At 36.8% G+C, this 17,450-nt stretch overlaps 1 protein-coding gene across 4 annotated transcripts in view; it reads right to left on the bottom strand.

Moving 5' to 3' along the window:
- LOC110450013 (ectonucleoside triphosphate diphosphohydrolase 1-like) overlaps window positions 1-17,450 on the bottom strand; it is a 67,604-nt gene that overhangs the window by 37,696 nt on the left and 12,458 nt on the right. For 2 of the 4 annotated variants that reach the window (XM_021497213.1, XM_021497214.1), the window contains exons 2-3: window positions 14,033-14,166; window positions 1,558-1,833 (exon numbers count right to left, since the gene is read on the bottom strand). In XM_021497213.1, coding sequence (XP_021352888.1) covers window positions 1,558-1,804 — 247 coding nt within the window. In that variant the 5' untranslated portion in view covers window positions 1,805-1,833; window positions 14,033-14,166. The remainder of the gene's footprint in view (window positions 1-1,557; window positions 1,834-14,032; window positions 14,167-17,450) is intronic. The other 2 variants (XM_021497212.1, XM_021497215.1) reach the window with 1 other exon arrangement.

Raw genomic sequence — 17,450 nt, 5'->3', positions numbered from 1 at the left:
AATACAAATCATAGGTATATCATCCCAGATAAACAAAAGCCATTCGAACCCAGATAATTTGGAATTTCCAAAATTCCAGTACGAAAGGAAAGCAATAAATGAGTGGTAAAAAAATGATGTTTTCTGCAGATGATTTTTTTTTTTACATGTTATATGTTTTGAATTGACAAAAAATGACAAATACATGTATTGATTATCATGGAAGTCTTCATACTTCACAAAGGCATAATACTGGGATCAGGATCGTGTTTAAGATTACCTGGTTTGTGATCAGCATAAGGTGCTTCAATCACAACTAGAGCTTAGTTTGTATTTCTACTTTACAAGCATAAAACCACGGAAGAATAATTCCACAAATTAGGTGTTTTTTTTAATAAAATATGTGAAAAGAAACAATATTGCAGAAACAAACAAGAGGCCCATGGGCCTTAACGGTCACCTGAGTCCTACAGTATTTATTTTTGTTGTTGAAATATGTACCAATTTGAGTAAAAAATTGTTAAGTATAACGTTAACTTAAGTTTGTCAGGACCTTGAGCTGATCTTTCCTAGACCGATTTTCAGTTAGATCGGCCTATCAGAACTTGTTTTTAAGTTTGAAATAGGTATTTTCAAAATAGCGCCCATGGCAGCCAAATTGTATTTCTGATCGACCCAAAAATTAACAAAACTTTGTCAGGACCATGAGTCGATCATTCCTACAAAGTTTCAGTTCAATCGGCCTAGCAGAACTTGACTTTAAGTTTGAAATAGTTTTTCAAAATGGCGTCCGTGTCAGCCATATTGAATTTCTGATAGACCCGCAAAGTAACAACACTTTGTTAGGACCATGAGTCGATCATTCCTACAAAGTTTCAGTTCAATCGGCCTAGCAGAACTTGACTTTTAAGTTTGAAATAGTTTTTCAAAATGGCGTCCGTGTCAGCCATATTGAATTTCTGATAGACCCGCAAAGTAACAACACTTTGTCAGGACCATGAGTCGATCATTCCTACAAAGTTTCAGTTAGATCGGCCTAGCAGAACTTGACTTTAAGTTTGAAATAGTTTTTCAAAATGGTGTCCGTGTCAGCCATATTGAATTTCTGATTGACCCGAAAAATAACAACATTTTGTCAGGACCATGAGTTGATCATCCTACAAAGTTTCAGTTCAATCGGCCCCGCACAACTTGACTTTAAGTTTGAAATAGTTTTTCAAAATGGCGGCCTTGGCAGCCATATTGGATTTCTGATCGACCCGAAAAATAACAACACTTGGTCAGGGAGTTGTCAGTAACCTTCCCATGAAATATTAATGAAATCCCTTTGCCAGTATTTCAGCTTAAGTTGAAAATGTAAAATGTTAACGGACGACGCATGACAGACTGATAGCAATTATTATAGGTCACTTGAGCTAATGCTCAGGTGACCTAAAAATCATAGGCCTCCTGGCCTTCTTCAAGGGCGAATGTCAACGATTGTTTCAAGTTATGACCATCTTGCTCAAAATGTATGACATCATGATGCCTCGTTAAATCTAAGACGTCATAATAGAACAAAATTATATGTTTCCTTACCTGTGTTCCAAAGATAAAACTCTTTGCCACTGGTCTGAACATTTTCCTTGACTGATGTTGACCAATTCAGTTCATGTCCGTCTTTGTTTCGCAGCACATACGAACTCTTCAGTGGAATAGCGTTGTCTGAACAAACTTTACGGATCAGAACACTGACCTTAGAATTTTCGTTTAAAATAATGTGAAATGTGCCCTGCGGCTCTCCCTCAGGCAAGTTGCTGTGAACCGTCACTTCTACTTCCTCCATTCTTCTCAGTGATCAACATCAGATGGATTCTGTGCCAAATATGAAACAAACTGCATTATAAAACTACTGTTAAACCTGTATATAAGGACCACCCAGGACAGACAACAACTCAAAACAACAACCATCATTCTACAGTCAAACCTGTATATAAGGACCACCCAGGACAGACAACTCAAAACAACAACCATCATTCTACAGTCAAACCTGTGTATATGGACCACCCAGGACAGACAACTCAAAACAACAACCATCATTCTACAGTCAAACCTGTTTATAAGGACCACCCAGGACAGACAACAACTCAACAACAAACATAATCAAAGTGGCTGAATACTCAAAACAAACACCATGAAGACAAGCAATGACAGAAAACAACGTAAACAAAGATTACAGTTTTGTTTATTATGCCAAACAAATCATATTATACCCAATAATGTGGTCTCTGTCTTGTTGTTTAATAAAAAAATAACTTTTTTTTTAGAGTGATAATTTCTAACCTGTCTTCCATTGAGACCACTTGTGTATAAGGTTACATAGAGTGCTAATTTACCATCATTATGTATGCTCCCGAGGGAGATGAGAAAGATATTGGCTGGTTGCGAAGGCCCTAAAAACCACGGATTATAATTTGTGAACCATTTTGAGACGACCTACCAACTAGGTTGTGATAAAGAGGTATATAAGAACCTCGAATAATTATTATTATTACATACCTGTCACAATTAGACTGTGTCATAAATTACGAAAATTAACATTAATCAGATGTTTCACCTGTGAACAAGTAGATCACAATTTTTAAATAAATTATTTAATTCCTTTGAACCCTTATATATAAAAGTGAATTTGAATGTTTGTAATGTCTGTGTGCTTAACTAATTATAATAATGACATTATAACCTTTACAACTGATTAAGTTTTGAAAGATTACATATTTATTTCCATGCTAACCTTTTCAAATTACGTAAGTTTTGAAATATTATAGACAGTGCTTGTTTGATAAAGACGTCATTCATGGGGAAAACTATTTTTTGAAAAAATATAATTCATTGCTGATTATATTGTCCTGATTAAAGCCTATCTGTACCAACTTCCTTGCACGTTGTGTGGTTATAAATACTTTTCCTTAAACAGTCTAGACACTCTTATTGAATTGATTCCAATAGATCATTTTCATCCTGTTTGCAATTATTAAACCATTACAGGCTTATTCAAGATTGGGTCTAATAAACGCCAAATAGTATAAGGAGACTTTCTATCAAGTTTATACATTAGTGTTCATAATATTTGTATTTCTCATAAACCTCCACAGAAAATCTAGCTTTAAACACGTTTTTTTTTCCATTTTAAAAATCCATATACATGTACAACTGACAATTTGTTTCTGGTTTTTAACCCTTTCACCACTGTAGACCATAGTGGACTCATCTCAATAAGTGCATGGTAGAGTCCATTGAAGTTACCTAGGGTTGAAAGGAATACCGGTAATACCTGGTTTTTTGTATGTTTGAGGGCTTTTAAATCTGGTAAAAGCTGTTTTTGTGTGATGATTTTATTTCTTTGTTCTGGATTACCTCCCCTGACCTAAGCCAGTTGTACACCACCAGCTATTGATCATTTTTGTGGAGCTAACAGCTGTGTGCACCATACATATTTCCTACAACATAATATGTTATAGATCTAACCAACTACTAAAAGCCTAGTTAACTTGCAACATATAATTTGCAACTGAACCAATTTAAATTGAGGAATTAATCTACAAACTGACAAATATTTCAGGTGTTTTTTTCACAAGCTTTGTAGTTTTGTGTTAATTCACAAGTATGTAAATTAGTTTATTTATTAGGTATCTATAAAAAATGATTCAGATTTTTTGTTTTCCAGCTAACAAGGCTATAAGAAAATTTTAGTTCTAACAAAGCAATTTCTGTAACTAGTTGGTCGAGAATGACATGTACAATGCTACCACGACATAATATTAACTTAATTACGATTGATTTCTCAAAATAATTATGGTGTTATTTATTACTTATCTCTGTATGTAAATATCAAAAACACTTCTGTAATGATTGTATGAATAATATTGGAGAAATGACTTACGACAGCAACACAGATAGGCTTAGAAAATAATCTAATGATTTTTTTTCCCCAAAAGCTGGAAATTTAAAATTGCTTGATTTGATTTGAATCTCATTTCTATTATAAACCCTAATTTAAGAAGCATGTAATGAACTCCGGAAAATTGATTTTTAAAAATATTCGCCGACACTAATACAAAATTCATGGATTCCTGTGTCAACTGTGTAGTATTCCATATTGATTTTACCAGCCCATTAATATTTTTTATAGGATCAGACAAAAACAAAGATATCTGTCATCCATCAATGCATGAATGCCAGAAAGAGATGATTATTACATAAAGGCAGACAATTTCATAAAACACAAATAACACAGATATTTTTTAAAACATTGTAAACCCAAAAAAATGAACACAATTTGTCCGCACAATTGAAAAACTTTGCAATGTCATCGACACAAGGAGATTAATAAAGCAGAAAATAATAGGACCCCAAAAGAAGTTCTGTTTTAGCAACATTTGATGAAAGCTGATGGAAATATTGTCAACAAAATATTCATTACCCAGTAAGTTGATATGCCCAAGGGGCTATGTCTTTCATATGATTAATGAGATAGGGGCTGAGCTAGATAATGCATTGTTAGCTTAACCTGTAAAAAAAACAAAAAAAACATCTTCGTTAAAAATCAGAAATCTATGTATCCCCTACCACCAAACCCACAATTATATATTAGTACTATGTCTGATTTTCAATATATTCTTTTTTTTAAAATAGTAATCATGTTTTGAGATTTTAAACCCGTTTGTGTTCTGGCTGAAGCTTACCAGTCATAGAACAGCTAGCTCTAAGCTTGGCTTTCTGCCTGTGCAGCAAAATCAATGCCAGGCGAACTATGTATATTGTACCAATACAAAGTAAATCAGCATTCACCACAGGAGAATTGGCTAGGATAAATCGTACACTGTTATAAAACCTGCCTCAAATAATGCCTCATTTATTTGATGAATATTCAATATTGCATACCGGTAATCATTCAAAACATTTGGTCATTTTTTTAAATAAACTCTCATCATCAATTTTGTCTTTAGAGCAAATTTTACAGTTCAATTTCCATATATTCAAATTAATTTTCAGATGTTAATTATTTGTATTGACTTTTTAAATGAACATCCTTCTTTTCAGATCTTTTTATTAATATTTTTCATATTCATTCTTTATTTTTCTTATATAATTATGACATAAGCTTGCACATAGGTCCACTTGTACAAACAATCCTTCTGATGTAAGGTCTATTTTGAGATTCTGATAAAATTTCCCACAGTGATAAATATTGAAATCCAAGCTATATATTCCCCTTATTGAGCCCCTAAAAATGATCTTACAGTGATATTAAAATCAAAGCTATAAATTCCCCTTATTGAGCCCCTGAAAATGATCTTACAGCCATGTGGAGCACTGCATTACTTTCAGGTCAAAGTTCAGACAGCAAAGATAAATCCAAAAATAGTCACCCTCCCCAAACCATCATTTGTGCATAGCAGGAAAACAACAGAATTGATGACATTAGCCCCATGTTAACAAAATATTACTATTTTATAACACATATTCCAAGCTTAAGACAGCGGGAAATAAATTATATTAATTATTGAGAGATATTTGAGTATTAAAAAGAGGTAATTAAAACAATTCAGATGTAGTCCATACTTCAATTTTGTCCCGGATGGTAAGGACGATTTATAGAGTGAATGAGGGAAAAACTCTCAACAAAAGTCTGCAATATGTCCATTTGTGTTTCACACTCACAAAATATACCAGCTAAATATTTCCGTTTAATTAAAATTTTCCCACAATATAACCTACTAAATAACTGAAACTGGGACATGGTTAATTAATCATACAAACAAATTCACCTTGCAATTTCAATTTTGCTGAATATAACCATGAGAAGTGTCTCTCTGCAAATCAATCGGGCGGACAATGACTTATAAATAATAAATGAAGACATTCTATACAGACATGTAAATGTTTCGTCGGAGGTTTCTGTTATCGTGATAAATCTAGCAACGCCTTAGATATGACGGAGAATTTTACTTCAAAACGTAAATGTGATGGTCTATTGAACACAGATATGAAAATATGATGTAATATCACTTATTTAAAAGATATTGAGCATTATTTGAAATAAAATTTGTTATATTTTAAATAAAATTTGTTATATTTTAAATAAAGCTGACATCAAAATATAACAAATAATTTTGTGCGGGACAAGGGTAAGGGTTTAAAACGAAATGATAGCACAGATAGTAATTTTCATGCTGTAGATTATATTTTTTTTATATTATGTATGCAAGCGGCTAGCTAGATCAAAACAGCAGACAGAAGTCTCACAAGAGAATATCTATTTACAACACAACATCATGAATATTCATGAAGAAAAGCAGAGAAACTCTAACAAAAGCAATTATTTCTCAAACACAGGTAACAGATGTTTCTTGTTAATGTTTTATAATCTCATATGCAAAGATTAGTACAAAATGTATCATAATGACTGTAGGGATTATCTGGGGTGAGGACACATGAGGGGGTTGTAGACAGGGGAGAGGGGGAGTAGGTTAATGTGATAGAGTGCCAACCTGGGGGGGGGGGGGGGTTAATTGGGAAGGGGCCCACCGGGGGGGGGGGGGGGAGTGGGGAGGTCTAAAGTAGGTATATGGGAGATGTTTAGGGTGATCTCCCCAAAAATAAAACGGGCAGTAATTGGGTATTTGGTGGGGAGGATAATGTCTTAGGTAGACTAGGGATGAGGTTATCAAGGTCAAGAAGACAGTTACATAGTTAGTTTGGGAGAAATTAGAAGGATGGAATATTGAGGTCTGTAATTGAGATTTGTAGGCTAAGAGTTGAAGTGGAAGATGTTGACTGGGGTGGATGGGTGGGGAGATCACGGATAGCGGATAGCGGATAGCGGGGAAGGGACAGATAGAGGGGGGAAGGAAGAGGGAAGGGAGTGTATTCTGGCAGAAACAGATGTGACCATACATAATCCAGGCAGCCTGATGATGATACTACAGTAGTATAGTCTGTATCGACAGCTCTGCACCGCTAATGACTTAATTCTCTCACTATAGTCTGTTTCAGAAAGAAAAAAACTGCTTCCGAGTCTTAGAAATACAACAACACAGAAATATTTCTTAATTATAATATCAATAGAAGATTTCTGGCTTTGGATAAAACTTTTAAAAAGGTTAGCACTACAGCACTGCCATTACACATAAAACTCGGCATCATTTATGTTTTAATTATTGACAATCACAGCTGCAGCTTTGTATATAATGTTCTTCAGTACTCTTAAGTCAATTATAACAAAGAGGTATTGTTTGTCCAATTCAATTGTAAATTTAAGCTTATTGAGGTCCATCCAATGATTTATTTACCTAGAAAAGAGAACTTTTCTTTAGTCTTGCCGATCTCCTGGATGTATTTCCTGTAACTATCCTATAAAACCAAACAGCTATATTTCTCTCCTACACTGAGGTCATGATAAATATTTCAAGTGCAGTGTAAATTTTCAGTAAAGATAAAAAAGTAGTGTGTACCGCCAAAAAACATTTTCGTCTGGTGAAGTTGTTAAATGTCTTTAGAACGTACATTTTTATTTTGTTTAAGTGCCTTAAATAGGGGTATGAATTTATCAAACTGAGTCTGCATGAAACTTTCATTTTAAAATGTCAAGAGACGTTGTTGATTCACAGATTGGGTATCTTTTATGTGCACTACAACCCACACTTGGAGCGAGTCACTCATCTGATAATGCAATACATAGTTTATCTTGTGAAATTCAGGACCACAGCTATATTTTTGATATTGCTATCACCTGAACACGTTATGATCAGGAATTTGCTAAATTTCAACTGTATAAAGCAGTATAAAATTATAAGTATTGAAGCCAGTGAGATTGATATGTGTAATAAGTTCTGTTATCAGTAATAAGTCGGGTACTTACTATATACATATATAATCAATAGTCTACCATGTGGGTGATGGAACAACACTTTCTATTGGTTAAGGACTTTCCACCCTTTGTAATACACATGTTTTTCTTGTCATATTTTCGTGTCGTCATTTCCGTATTGCGTATCGGGCATTCCATTACCGTGGTGTAAATTATAGTAACACCGGGTAAACAATAGTACATGTGCGTGACGATGATATGTCAACACCCGATATCTAGACTTAACTTGGAAATGTGTAGTCACACGTACTTCAGAAATAAAGCTTATGATACAAAGACATTAATTAACTCACGGGAAAACACTGACATACGATCAGACGACTTCAAGAAGGTCGTATATAATATATGAGGCTTATGGATTGCAGACTGATGTGTTTTGTTTACCGACCTCACCTGTACGTATCATGTGCTAACAGTAGTTCACAAGCTCTTGGTCGCTACGACTTTTGTTGTCGAGCGAGTTATGTTCTGTCAGACAAATTGGTTCACAAATGCAATTACAATAACTCTGTGAAAATAGTGGTTTGTAGCATATCAAGATCCCTATAAAATGCATGTGTGTGCACGTAATTACGGCATACCATGCGATAGCCTATGGTTACATATGTACCTGACATGTTAATATACCATGCGTAAGCAGGCTATGGAATGAATTCCAAAGTGAACATGATGGAGAGTAATTTTGTTCCATAAAAGTACAGTAAATTGACAATTAAATATAGTAATTCAGTTTATTTCCGTCGTTTGTGGTATAGTAAAGAAAATAAGTGTCATTGTATAAATTATATCCCTCTGCAAAAAGTTCCAATTTTTTTCAAGGTAGACAACTCTCATCAGGATCAAAATTATTTGAAAATGTAAAATAAATTAATCATAAAGACTTTGTGCGTATTTGGTTCAATTTTTCACTCTTTTTGTATGAAACTATGTGTCTTGTTTACTTTTAGCTTGTATTTAGTAACTTTTATCCATATGATTTCAATAAAAAATGCTTTTTGTAACATGTCGTTGATATTTTATGATAAATGAAATATTTGTAGGGTTGATTAGCAATGTTTCTTTTCATTATTTTATTGTTGTAATAGTTTTGAACAATGCCACACGCTCAAAAAATGTGAAAGTGCTGAATTTGACAAAAATTCAATTTTTCAGTATTTTTTACAAAAAAATCCCCAGTTTATCGGTATGCTTAGATTTTGATAAAATCATCTCTACATAGTGACATAACCATTATGTGAAACTTTCATTTAATTCTGCTGGCTAATTGCGAAAGGGTGGAGCCTCTTAAATAGCCACGTATTATTGAACAATAATCTGTGTGCATGCTTTTCATTTCCCAACCACAACCACGCAGCTACAATACCAAATGTAACCAAGCCACGTGTGACTAGGGCTGCAACGATATATCGCGATATTTTGAATACTGTACGATACACAATATTTTTGGGGTCGTTACGATACAACTTCGATATTTTACGGAATTTGTCGTATCTGAATTTAGTCTACTCCTATCCTTTCCAACACAGCCGGTGAAGATACAGCTCAGTATACACGTCGAAAGACATGAATTGTAGGAAACTTTAAAGTCATGCATGCCCACTTTGCAACAAATGTATTTCCAGTTGTAATACTTCCATTGAGAACATATGATATCTTTTGCTTCTACTTTTACTATATGTATCACAATACATATCCTATTGTGACTTAATCCTCGTGATACGTATCGTATCATGTTAACGTATCGTTGTAGCCCTATGTGTGCCTTAATGGACAAATGAGCTTTGTCAAATGAGGGTACAGGTGTGCATGTACATATTGTTTCATTGGAATGTGCCCACATTTTTTAGTACTTCAGGGGTAGGAATATACTATAATTTTGTCCTGAAGAAGTCCACTGTAGGGGCGAAACCAGTCGACACTTCTAATAAACTACAAGAACAACTTATTGCTTCTTCGCCTGTTGTGATTGGATCTATTTTATGATGTTCTCACTTTTACTCAATCCCCTTCATACTTTCGGGTATCCAGACGAGGAGCAAACGACCAAATTATTCCACGATTAAGAGAACCACAGCAATGGCTCTACCCTTGCCTTGTTTCATAATGGACATACATCCACATTTAACTGGGGGAACAGGCCCACTGGCTGCAGCCTCCGCAATTAACTGGGGGAACAGGCCCACTGGCCGCAGCCTCCACAATTAACTGGGGGAACAGGCCCACTGGCCGCAGCCTCCACAATTAACTGGGGGAACAGGACCACTGGCTGCAGCCTCCACAATTAACGACATCAGAGGCAGCTAAGCTGTGATATTGGTTTGTTGGTGAAATGAAATGAGGCATCACTTAAAGGCACTAAAGTAGACACAACTGTACAGTAAATTACAATTTTACCTTGTAGAATAGATATAATCAACAGATGTTTGTATATTATGGTGGAATATATATATCTATTCATTTGTTATGTTAGAAAACTAATTCATTCAAGCTGAAACAACCTATATCTATTTTTCTCGTTCATTTTTACGCCCTCATAATTCATTCGACCATATATTTCACCAACATATCAATTAACTGGGGGAACAGGCCCACTGGCTCCAGCCTCCACAATTAACTGGGGGAACAGGCCAACTGGCTGCAGCCTCCACAATTAACTGGGGCAACAGGCCCACTGGCTGCAGCCTCCACAATGAACTGGGGGAACAGGCCCACTGGCTGCAGTCTCCACAATTAACTGGGGGAACAGGCCCACCGGCTGCCGCCTCCACAATTAACTGGGGGAACAGGCCAACTGGCTGCAGCCTCCACAATTAACTGGGGGAAAAGGCCCACTGGCTGCAGCCTCCACAATTATCGGGGGGAACAGGCCCACTGGCTGCAGCCTCCGCAATTAACTGGGGGAACAGGCCCACTGGCCGCAGCCTCCACAATTAACTGGGGGAACAGGCCCACTGGCTCCAGCCTCCACAATTAACTGGGGGAACAGGCCCGCTGGCTGCAGCCTCCACATTTAACTGGGGGGACAGGCCCACTGGCTGCAGCCTCCACAATTTACTGGGGGAACAGGCCCACTGGCTGCAGCCTTCACAATTAACTGGGGGAACAGGCCCACTGGCCGCAGCCTCCACAATTAACTGGGGGAAAAGGCCCACTGGCTGCAGCCTCCACAATTAACGACATCAGAGGCAGCTAAGCTGTGACATTGGCTTGTTGGTGAAATGAAATGAGGCATCACTTAAAGGCACTATTGGATCTATTTTATGATGTTCTCACTTTTACTCAATCCCCTTCATACTTTCGGGTATCCAGACGAGGAGCAAACGACCAAATTATTCCACGATTAAGATAACCACAGCAATGGCTCTACCCTTGCCTTGTTTCATAATTGACATACATCCACATTTAACTGGGGGAACAGCCCCACTGGCTGCAGCCTCCACAATTAACTGAGGGAACAGGCCCACTGGCTGCAGCCTCCACATTTAACTGGGGGAAAAGGCCCACTGGCTGCAGCCTCCACAATTACCTGGGGAAACAGGCCCACTGGCTGCAGCCTACACAACTAACTGGGGGAAAAGGACCACTGGCTGAAGCCTCCACAATTAACTGGGGGAACAGGCCAACTGGCTGCAGCCTCCACAATTAACTGGGGGGACAGGCCCACTGGCTGCAGCCTCCACAATTTACTGGGGGAACAGGCCCACTGGCTGCAGTCTCCACAATTAACTGGGGGAACAGGCCCACCGGCTGCCGCCTCCACAATTAACTGGGGGAACAGGCCCACCGGCTGCCGCCTCCACAATTAACTGGGGGAACAGGCCAACTGGCTGCAGCCTCCACAATTAACTGGGGAAACAGGCCCACTGGCTGAAGCCTCCACAATTAACTGGGGGAACAGGCCCGCTGGCTGCAGCCTCCACATTTAACTGGGGGAACAGGCCCACTGGCTGCAGCCTCCACAATTAACGACATCAGAGGCAGCTAAGCTGTGACATTGGTTTGTTGGTGAAATGAAATGAGGCATCACTTAAAGGCACTAAAGTAGACACAACTGTACAGTAAATTACAATTTTACCTTGTAGAATAGATATAATCAACAGATGTTTGTATATTATGGTGGAATATATATATCTATTCATTTGTTATGTTAGAAAACTAATTCATTCAAGCTGAAACAACCTATATCTATTTTTCTCGTTCATTTTTACGCCCTCATAATTCATTCGACCATATATTTCACCAACATATGTATGTTGATTATTTCTGAAATAGAATGTTACACTTTGAACCTCAGAACGTGATATATTTCCCATTAATACACACATACACATATGTTGATCATTTATTAGACAGAACATGTTACACGTTGATCAACACATGCAGTAACTGCTGACAGTTCATAGAACCATTGAGAGTCAGTAGGACATGCGGGGGGGGGGGGGGGGTTTTTTTTTNTTCCAGGTCAACCTCACATAAAGAAGTCATTGTAAAAATAAACTTTATTTACTTTACAACAATTATGAAACATGTTTTTCCAACTTATATCATTCACTCTTGCTGTCCTAGATGAAAGTGCACAGGGGTTCATAGCTTGGTTATGTGGGAGGAAACCCAGAGAACCCAGAAAAAGCCGACCCGGTCCCGGGGAAGGGGCAGGGCAGGTGATCCAATACCTTTTCACATCGGTTCCTAAATTGAACTCTGGCCATCTTGGTGAAAAATGAGTGCACTATCAACTGCACAACCCTACCACCCAATACGTCATTGTACTCAAACCTAGTTAACGCCGTTAGATGTTTGGCCTATATTTAGACACAGATTTCAGGTTATGCTGCCTGGTAGTCAAACTCAAATGCTGCAGTGCAGACTTCACATACGCTAAATCTAGAGACTATAGATTACAAAGGAAATGCTTTTACTGATCTTTGTTCAAATTTACGTAACTCTTCAGAAAATCACTGATTAATCACTGGTAGAGAAAATGGTGAAAATACATGATTTTTAAAGACACTTCTCGGGGGGGGGGGNGGGGGGGTTCTTGAAGCCCAAAAAACCTCTCTAGGTCTGCCAATGAGATGTTTTAAACTCATTCACCCCTACATATTTAAACTGGACTTGACCACTCTTTGATTTGGTAAGGTTCAAATATGACTTTAGGGGGAAATGGGTGTGAATGGGAAGTGAGTGAGGCACATGCATGACCCAAGTACAATTGTCTAAACAGACAGAAAATGAAGAAATCACCAAATACAAAGAAATAATCCATGTGTCCATAAGATCGTTTTTATCTCCACAACTCGGCTGGGACAACACAAGATAGGACAATATCAATTAAGCGTACTTGCTCTGTAAAATGACACAACTTTATGAGATAGCAAATCAAAAACATACACCTTGCTTTAATCTCAAGGCTGTATACATTTATCCCTTATAATCAGATAAAACATTTGTGGTCACATTAACCAAGATTTGATATTTCAAGGATTTTGTAAAATTGATAAATGCCATATCATTCATTTTGAGAGCTAACTTGGTGATATTAGATTTTCACAATACCCTGTGTAGTGACACACACAACACTCAAAACCTAATAATAGCACGCATGCCGACAGTATGTAAACCGATACATAAGAATTACAAGTATACATTATAACATACATACACTATATATACACATTTACACAAAACATTTATAATGCAGGGAATTCTAACAGATATATGAAATTGAACGATTGTAAATAACAGTCCATTGTTTATTGTTTGGTGTTAAATCCGACTTGTTTATGGGTAGTTACACTGGTAGACTGTACAGCCCATATTTCTAATGTAAAAACAGTCACATCTAATCTCCGATCCCATCTATACTAAATACACACAGGAAACAAGGCTGGGAGGAGAATACATAGTGTGCATCAAGTCCACAAGTACATCAAGAGCAAAAGGATATTTATAGATTTGATGTCAACTACCACTTCTTAACATCTTACCGGGAAATCAGCTCGTCGCTCTCATGTTGTAATCAAATCTGGCATGTTATCATGCGTTTATTTTTAAGGTATATATTATTTTTTTGCAAGTCGCAGCAATTTTACAAATGACTGATTAAATAGACAGAATCAGTGAAACTAAAACGTGAACCACCTTTCATCAAATCTGTCCGATAGCAGTCTAGAATCGCTCCATCCTGTCAGATAATTTTGACTTGGAAATGTCTTCAAATCCCTTTCTCTGTATCTCGATCGACAACTCTTTTCAATCACACTTTCTCCGTGTCCCTATAGACAAATGTGTATGCCAATTAAAACATGAAGTTAATCAATATTCATCAAATTCTATTTCAAAGATATCTTTTGTAAAAATTATCTTCTGTCAAATTTTTATGGTATCATAAAAATCCAATGGATGTAACTCTGTCAAAAATTGATTGAAATGTTCGATGTTTCCACATATACATAATCAAAATTAGTTTTCATTTCATGTGAGATTAATGAAGCAAGACTTGCTGGTTTAATTTTATTGAGCAAATTTTGGTTCATATATGTCAATTACAAAAGACCTGGAAACATAAAATGTGAAATTAAATAACTTTAGCAGGGAAATATATTTCAAAGTAGAAAAGACCTCAGGCATATTCATCAATCAAACTCACACCCATCTGTTTGGATCCACAGCCTAATGTTGGATCATATTGTCATTATTAGTATTTAGTATTAACTCATTCACCCTTGAAATTTCAGAATTAACTGTTCCAAACATTGAATTAGAAGAGTTCAAATGTGTCTTCAGGGGTAAATGAGTAAAGGAAATAGTACCATGGCCACTGAACAGTAAGAATCACAAAGAAGAGTTCTATTGAGGGTTTTTTCGTCTTGGAGTTATCCTCCTTTCATATATAGAAGATGAAGCAACCAGAAGAAATTGTTCTGGCTTAAGAGTTTTGGGGTAACTTCCCCTGGCTTAAAGTAACTTCCTCTGTCTTAGGGTAAATTCCCCTGACTTAGAGTAACTTCTCCTGGCTTGGAATAACTCCTCCTGGCTTAGGGTAATTTCTCCTGGCTTAGTGTAACTTCCCCTGGCTTAGAGTAACTTCCTCTAGCTTAGCGTAACTTCCCCTGGCTTAGAGTAAGTTCCTCTGGCTGAGGGTAACTTCTCCTGGCTTGGAGTAACTTCTTCTGGCTTAGCGTAACTTCCCCTGGCTTAGAGTAAGTTCCTCTGGCTGAGGGTAACTTTCCCTGGCTTAAAGTAAGTTCCTTTGGCTGAGGGTAACTTCCCCTGGCTTAAATTAAGTTCCTCTGGCTGAGGGTAACTTCCCCTGGCTTAGAGTAAGTTCCTCTGGCTTAGCGTAACTTCCCCTGGCTTAGAGTAAGTTCTTCTGGCTGAGGGTAACTTCTCCTGGCTTAGAGTAAGTTCCTCTGGCTTAGCGTAACTTCCTCTGGCTTAGAGTAACTTCCTCTGGCTTAGGGTAACTTCTCCTGGCTTAGAGTAAGTTCCTCTGGCTGAGGGTAACTTTCCCTGGCTTAAAGTAAGTTCCTTTGACTGAGGGTAACTTCCCCTGGCTTAAATCAAGTTTCTCTGGCTGAGGTAACTTCCCTGGCTAAGAGTACATTCCTCTGGCTGAGGGTAATTATAACCTCCCCTGGCTTAGAGTAACTTCCCCTGGCTTAGAGTAACTTCCCCTGGCTTAGGGTAACTTCCCCTGGCAAGTAAGGTATCTTCCAATGTTCATTAATATGTTCAAAGACTTGTGTTCCATTAATTAGACTTTCAATTCTTGCTGTTTATCTATAGTTCTGGATGACAACATATGTAAAGTGCAGACTTCGTAGTATAAAGGTCCCGAGTTTATTACCAATGCAGTTTTCCTGTTTTCTTTTATAATATAAACTCTATTTATTTTATAACAGTTATGGAACAGGTTATATAACTAACATGAATCACTCTTGTTGGCCTGAGTGTAAGCACATGGGGGGCCTTAATGTGGGAGGAAACTGGAGAACCTAGATAAAACCTATGTGGTCGAGCAGATGATCCCATTCCTTTTCATGTCCGATTGGGGAATTGAACACCGGCAGTTTTGGTGTAAGGCGAGTGTAATTTCCACTGCACCATATGACCACCGGTTTTCTTTTTTTAAAGTTTATTTTCCAACATTCAAATCTCAAACAATTACATTCTGTAAATACATTGTATTATTTTTTTACGGAATACCTCTTTCAAAAAGACTTAAAAATATTTCAAAATAGTGACACCATTAGTACTATAATTTAACACGTTAGTACCCTTTACCTTAAACGTCTTAAGGTAACGGGTACTAACGAGTTAAACTATAGTACTATCTAGGTAATAATAATAAAAATAGGTATTTATTCCTGACACCTGAGTGTCTTACTGATATGCCCCTGTGGCGAGCCCCCGTAACTGATAACACAAAACAGAAGGATATCATCCATGTGTTTATCAAGTAGAATACAATATCTATCTCCTTTAGTATAGACATTTATCCTTTGTCCTATATACCTCATTATCTTACATGGAACCAGAGTGAGATTTGTCATGAATAAAAGTTACAAAGGATTCGATTGTCAAGTCAGATTGAAATTCAATATTTTCAAGTAAAAATACAATTTTATATTAACCTGCAAAAATACATCATAATCATGAAAGAAGTTAATTAAAATGCACGTTTATTAGATTTTCACAAATATAAATCAAGGGACATTGGTCCTTTCAAAGAAATGCATGGGTTTTAGATCTTTAAAATATTCTAAATTAATGTATTAAATCCCGTTTTTTTTATTTATACTCTAAATAATAAAACATTAAAATTTCATTAAAATCATAAAATAATACATTGTATAAGACAGATGAACATGTAAACATTTTTTTTAAAAAAAAAAATCAGAGTGTTTACAATTGAAATGTTTCATTTTCTAGTGTGATTGATGTTGTTTATGCTGTGTGTATCATATATTTGAATTTCCCCAGTAATATGACACACCATGTGAGATTAAGCCTAGTCTCAAGTTATTGCCCAGAGATTGTGTACATATCACTCCAGAGCTCAGATGAAACACTTTAACTCATTCACCCCTACATTTTTAAAATGGACTTGCCCAATCTTTGATTTGGTAAGGTTCAAATGTGACTTAAGGGGTGAGTAGGTTACACATATAATACACATCTAAAACCACTGCCTGGTATAATACAAACCCTATCCTAGCTGATAATTTCATTGCAATAAATTCTATATGGCTTGGTTTTTTAATTTTTACATCCAACAGTGAGTTTATGGTCTAGTACTACAATGTTATCCCCCTAGCAGTATCAGCTCTTACAAAACAGCCAGGTTTGTGATCCTGAGTTTCCCTCAATCTGTCGCATTTAATTAACATTTTTGCATAATGAACAAAATGATGACTGCGTTGATTAAAACTATCGCTATATGGCCCCAGCGGCTGCCATTATACATAAAATTATAAACGGACATTCATTTTCGATGATCAGACAACTTCAGCATACCTACGAATGGTTGCCCAATGTGAACAGAGTTATTGAGAGA

Source organism: Mizuhopecten yessoensis, unplaced genomic scaffold, assembly GCF_002113885.1.
Source record: "Mizuhopecten yessoensis strain PY_sf001 unplaced genomic scaffold, ASM211388v2 scaffold4899, whole genome shotgun sequence".
Classification (NCBI taxonomy): Eukaryota; Metazoa; Mollusca; class Bivalvia; order Pectinida; family Pectinidae; genus Mizuhopecten; species Mizuhopecten yessoensis.
Note: the sequence above shows the minus strand (reverse complement) of the source record. Positions and strands in the feature narration are given on the sequence as shown.